At 48.4% G+C, this 6410-nt stretch overlaps 1 protein-coding gene across 1 annotated transcript in view; it reads left to right on the top strand.

The window, feature by feature from the left end:
• The first annotated feature begins 2397 nt into the window (after window positions 1-2397).
• Window positions 2398-6410, top strand: part of CIB4 (calcium and integrin binding family member 4) — a 51582-nt gene continuing 47569 nt past the window's right edge. The window contains exons 1-2 of the mRNA XM_010840597.1: window positions 2398-2545; window positions 2972-3006. Coding sequence (XP_010838899.1) covers window positions 2492-2545; window positions 2972-3006 — 89 coding nt within the window. The 5' untranslated portion in view covers window positions 2398-2491. The remainder of the gene's footprint in view (window positions 2546-2971; window positions 3007-6410) is intronic.

Below are 6410 nucleotides of genomic sequence, written 5' to 3'. Positions count from 1 at the left end.
CTTCCCAACCCAGGGATTGAACCCAGGTCTCCTGCATTGCAGGCAGATTCTTTACTGTCTGAGTCACTAGTGAAGCTTGAATCTTTTTCAAAGTGGAGGAAACAGTATACATAAACATAAGGAAAGCCAAACAGTGTCATTAAATTCTAGCTGGATGTCGTTGCTTTCTGGGTATGGAAAACTCCACAGACTTAGTCTGGTTCCCTCTCCTTGTGGCTCAGGTCTCCGCTCAGATGGCCGCTCCTCAGGAAGCCTCTCCTGCCCACTTTTCATTCTTGCTTTATTTCTCTCATAGCCCTATCACAATCAAAGGGGTTGTTAGTTTCCCTATGGGCCTCTGGTTCCATCAAGGTAGGGCCTTGTCTGCCTGGCTTAATCATTCTGTTTCATTGCCTGGCTCAACAAAGAGTTAAGTAAGTAAGCCACACCATGCAGCTTGTGGGATCTTAGTTCCCCGATCAGGGATGGAACCTGTACCCCCTTGCAGTGAAAGTGCAGAGTCCTAACCACTGGACCACCAGGGAATTCCCTCCAGTGTGTTTTTGCTCTCCTTGTAGTGTGTGCCAACCAGGTGTTAAGGGCACGTGCCAGTGCCTGCCGCCACTTACACCTCATAGGACAGGAGGGCTGAGAGAGACTTGAGAAGGAAGCAGCCTTCTGGGGTGCAGCCCGGCAGCTCTCCTGGCTCCCAGGCAGCACTGGGGAGACCCCTAGGCCTGCAACCTCAATCCAGGCTTCAGATCCTCCTTTGGCCCCTGGCCAGCCAAATGACCCTACAGCATCACAGAACCTCACCAACTTCCATCTTCCCCAGGGCCTCTGTGAGGACAAGGGACAGTCACTATGGACACAGACTAGTGAAAGAAGCTGCTCAATAAATGAGAACAGAAGCTCCGACGGTTTACCAGAAGGTGAGATGTAATTACTGACTGTGTCTGCTCACGTCCTACCCTTTCTTTCAGGCCCAACTTTAAAAAGTAATAATATTGTTTCCCCTTTAATAAGAATTTATTGTGCCAGGCACCTTTCTAAATTAGAGGTTTGTATATCTATCACTTAATTTTAGCCTTGCAATAATACTGTAGAGATTTATTATTCCCATTTTACAGATGAGGGAACTGAGGCTCAGAGTAGTTTTATGACTTGCCCAAGGGGATGCAGCAAGAAGTGATGCAACCTGTCCACATTCTTAACTATGACATTGTAACAACCACCTAAATGCCACCACCTACATGAAGATTTCCTGCCTAGGGTTCTCCTCTTCTAAATACTCGTAATTCATATTACCTCTCTGATCACATCTACCCAATCTCCCATGGTGTGTGTGTGTGTCTGTGTATGTGGCAAATATTAATTTCTTGAAGGCTGAGACCACATTCACCCGTCTCTTCCAGGGTCAAGCTGAGCACCTGGCATCCTGTAGGTACTTTACTTGTGTCTGTTTAGTAAATAAGGATTGAAGGCTCCTGGGTTTCTTCTGCCAGTCTCCATCTCCATGGAGGGCAGATGGCGAAGAATAAGCAGCCACATTTCCAGGGATATAAACTAGCTCTATGAGAAAGTTTCTGAGCTGTTTACCTGGGAAAGTGTGCGGAATGAGGTGGGTACAAAGACCAGGAAGCTAACACTGGCACTGAGACCAGGAGGAGATGGCTTCGGAAAGATACTCCTGGATAGCAATACTGAGGTCTGTGCTAGACTTCATCTTTCTAGATTCACTTTCCACTCTCCTGTCCATCCCCATGGGAGATTGGAAGAAGTGGAAGGGATGGTACAGGGGTACTGATTCCATGTGTGTTGGGCCAGGACTGGTAGCGGCTCTGTGGTTACTAGCCTGGATTCTGTGCTATCCTGAGTGGTTTCCATATACCCTGACCTTGTCTTTGGAGAGTCCCTTTAATAGACTCTCTTTGTATCATCCTGATTTGATTGTGCCCTTGGCTTCTGCAGGGAGAGGATGGATGGGGTGGAATGCCCTTTACTGTGCTCTTTGGGCCACTTCTTGATGTCAGAGTCTATGCTTACTCATCTCTGTGTTCCTGCACCTGGCATAGTCCTTGGGCCGTGGTTCTAACAGCTAACACTTATTGAAAGCTTATTATGTACAAGGCGTTGTTATCTGTATTGACTCAAATAATCCTCATCACAATCCCATGACCTTCATCCTCAGTTTACAGATGAAGAAACTGAGACACAGAGAGGCTGAGTGGCTTGTCCAGGGACACATGTCTTGTCAGCTTTTGGCAGATCTGGAAGGTTGGCTCATGACTCTTGAACCTGCTACTGGGCTGCCTTTCTGTTCGCTGTTTTGGGGATGATGTCCATTAGCCTCTGGAACCAAAAGAATCTATTTCTTTGCCCACTCAGGGACTCAGGTAGAATGGGCAGAAGGTGGAATGCAGGTTACCATGGCAACAGATTACTTGGTGCACAACTGGTGAGCTCTTGGGGCTGAGGTTCTGCTGCTGGCAGACAGAAGGGTGGGGTTGGCATGGGGCAATGTCTGAGGTACCAGATGCACTGGGAAGATTTGGAAGAATACCAGGTGGGTAGATCAGGCAGGAGATTCTGGGCAGTGGTGGGAGCTTCCTGAGGCAGGTGGGAGGGGTGGGAAAACTCTCACTGTGGTCCCTGCCTTCGCTAAACCTACATCCATGTGACCCAGACTGGCCCTCAGAGGGCCCCTCCCCATTTGTTTCCTGCTCCAGATCCCAGGGCTTTAGCCTTGTCTCCGATCCTTTCTGTAGGCCTGTACCACTGTGCTCCCTCCCAAGGCCATCAGAGACGGGGCACTGTTTCCTCCTCTGCCACCATCTCGGGCGTCTGCTGCTGAGGGCTGGGAGCTTCCATTCCCTGGTTGTTCAATGAGAGCATCAGCTTTTCCTCCCAACCCCCGAAGTTGCCCACTCCCCAGAGGGCCAGGGCAGGGTTGGATGGAGTGGGCAAGTCACCTGTCTGTGGTTTGTTTCAGGCCTTGACCTTCTTGACCAGGAATGAAATCCTGTGGTGAGTAGAGGGGGCCCCCTTTGCCTCCCCTTGGAACTGAAATCTTACCCTGGTACAGCCTCACTCTGGTCCCTGAATGTGGTCCCTGCTCAGAGCTACAAAGTCCTGGAGACGAGGCTGGCAGCAGACAGGCAGAGACAGACCCCAGTCCCGGAGGGTCCAAGGTCACGATTCCCAGGGCCCTACTACAGTGAAATGTCAGATTGTAGGTTGCTATGGGATCCATGGCAAGGTTTCTTCATAGAACCGCAGAGGTGGACAGGGCCTTCCTGGGATGATGAGGACAAGGAGGAGAGGACTTAGGAAACAGGTCTGCAGCGCATACAGCGAGGTGGTCCTCTATCTGGGTAAAGCTGATGTCCCACTGAATCTCTCTTAGTCCTCCCTTCCCTCCCAAGCTTCGCTTCACTGCCTCCCAGCATGGTGGGTGTAACAGTGTGCAGTCCACCCCCTGTTCTTATGCTGGTGATGGCCAGAGAGGAAGGCTCCGGGCCAAGACAGCCAACATGAGGATCCCTCATGGGACTGCAGAGAGGGTAGACAGCATGAGAGATGTGAGAGCACTCAGCCTGGGCCAAGTGCTCATCAGAAACTCGTTAGAGGAGGAAAGGGGGTCTCTAGGGCATTGTTGGTGGGGTGAAGGGAGGTTGGAATAAGGAGACTGCCCTGAGACCCACAGAACCCTCTCACCTCTTTGTCTCTGCTGGACTCACCCTGCCCAGACAACACCCAGCCTGGAAGCTGCACTTCCCACTCAGGGTCCCAGGCAGGGCAATGATTCTGCCCCAAGCATGAGACTCTCCCGGCACGGGGGTGGGGGTCTGATGGATGTCCAGGGCACAGGAAGTGATGGAGACCAGGGACAGTCACCGGGTTACATCGCTTTCCTTTTAAAATGAGTGTTTGCTCATTTTAGAAATAAAGAAAAATATGACAAAACTCTGCATCCTACTACTTATACATCTCATTGATATTTTCTAAAAAAGGAGCACTTGCATAAAAATGAAATAAAAATTGAAAAGTAATATGTGAGCATGGCCAGAAAATTCAAATAGCATAAATATCCTAAAAGAAAAGTAAGTGTCCCTCTCCTTCCCAGGCCTTCTCCCTGATGATAACCCTGTTCACAGTTGGTTTCTCATCAAGGCTTCCATAAAAAATTTTCATAGATAGATCTAAATAAATATCCTTCAAAAATTTTATCTCATTCACACTGCAGCATTTACCAATTTATAGTGTAGCATTATACTGTTCTGGACCTTTTTTCTTTTTAAGTTTTCATGTTGGCTATCTTTACATAAAGCACATAGAGATATGTCTCATTCTATGACTATGGGACATTCTTTCCTATAGAGGAAATATCATTCATTTTACAACCTCCCCCCATAACATACACTTAAGTTGTTTATGACTTTTAGTTCTATCAATAACGTTATAGTAAACATTTATGTAAAAATAGCTTATTTAATTGATAAGCTTTTGAATTGTGGTGCTGCAGAAGACTCTTGAGTGTCCCTTGGACTGCAAGGAGATCAAACCAGTCAATCCTAAAGGAAATCAACCCTGAATATTCATTGGAAAGACTGATGCAGAAACGCCAATATTTTGGCCACCTGAGGCAAAGAGCCAACTCATTGGAAAAGGCCCTGATGCTGGGAAAGATAGAAGGCAAAAGGAGAAGAGGGCGACAGAGGATAAGATGGTTAGATAGCATCACCAACTCGATGGACATGAACTTGAGCAAACTCCAGGAGATAGTAGAGGACTGGGAAGCCTGGTGTGCTGCAGTCCTTAGGGTTGCATAGAGTTGGACATGACTTGGCGACTGAACAAAAACAAACCTTATTCAACAAGTGAGAGTAAATCCATAGGAGAGATTTCTAGCTGTAGAAATGGTGGGCAAATGGTGGACATGTCTAAAATGTCAACAGGAAGGACAGGATTCTTCTGCACTAATTTATTCTCTCTCCACTTCAGCATGACCATGCCTGCTCCTCTTTCCATCTAGAAAGTTCAAATATTCTCAGATGGCCTTTTCTGGATCCCTAGGGCCTCTCACATGTGCCCCATTCCCACCACCAATGCGGTGGTGGGAGTTGAGGTGGGGAAATCAGTCAAAAGAGAGGAGGATGGGAGGGAAGCCCTTCCATCTCGTGTGTTCTCTATTGGTCTTTGAGAAAGATGTTCTAGCAGGGAGCTGTCTGTAGGGACTCCTCTTTTCTGAACTGCCCACACAGGCCATGAGACAGCCCCTGCCTACCTCCTGTTTCAAACTTCTCTCCACTCCTATTGAAAGTGAGCCCCTGGTGGGAGGGGCCTCACCTCATCTGTTTGTACTGGGGAGGCAGGTCACAGTGAGTGAGGCCAGCAAAGGCTCCACTTCAGCCCAACTTCTCTAACCAACTTCTCTCAGAGCCACCTCCTGCCAACCCTGTCTTTTGTCTGTGCCATGCCTAAGCATGAGGGCCTGGTGCCTGGCCCTTGGGTAGCCTCTGCCCATGAGACTCTAACCCTTTGGGCTCTAGAAGAACAGGATGGGTCAGTGCTGGAGGAGGGATGGGGATGGCAGTGCTCCAGGAAGGCAGAGAGGAGGTGCAGTGGCTGGGTGTCTACTCTCTTTGTGTTTCACCATCATGGAGACTTTCAACTGAGGCAGAGCAGGACTAGCATGAAGTGGGGACAAAAATGCTAAGATGTGTGGGGTGATACCAGGGAGGGCTTTTTGCTGCTTCAAACCAAGGTGAGTCTCCAGATTAGGAAGACCACACTCTGGGGAGCAGCTGAGGGTGTAGAACAGCTGTCAGGAGCTGTGAAGAACGGAAGAGAACAGGGGAAGGACTGGAAGCCTGCTTCAGGATGGGAGAGGCACTTTGACCTGGCCATTGCACTTGAATCAAGAGGGCACGGATGAAATAAACGTGGATGGACCCATCCATCCGTGGCACTGTCCTTGGAGAGAAGGAGAAGTTTTATGTTGGGTGTGGATTAGTGTCTTCAAGGCATATTGTAAAGTTAAAAAAGCAATGTGCCATAGTTTCCAGTGAATGTGGAGAACTGAGCATTTTCTTTTATTTATTTTCCCTACTAAAAGGACAGCTAGGATTAGAAAAAGAGAAAGAAACCCATAAGGGAGAACTCAAGAGATGAAAGCAGATGAGAGAGAGAAACAATTTTCAAAGTGGAAAACAAAGAGATCCACAATACGGACTTAGAGCTGAAAGTTGAAAGCAGATTGCTGGAAAACAGGGATTGGGGTGATGGAGTCAAGGACCCAGAAAGGCTCCTTTCTGAATGCCAGGATGAAGGCTCGGGTGAAAACAAAAAGATGGCTTTACATGATTCTCCTCTTGCCCTGCAATCCACTCAGCACCCCTTCCCCAGCCCAGCAGAGGACAGGAGCTCGC

This window comes from Bison bison, unplaced genomic scaffold (assembly GCF_000754665.1).
Source record: "Bison bison bison isolate TAMUID 2011002044 unplaced genomic scaffold, Bison_UMD1.0 scf7180017864145, whole genome shotgun sequence".
NCBI lineage: Eukaryota > Metazoa > Chordata > Mammalia > Artiodactyla > Bovidae > Bison > Bison bison.
Note: the sequence above shows the minus strand (reverse complement) of the source record. Positions and strands in the feature narration are given on the sequence as shown.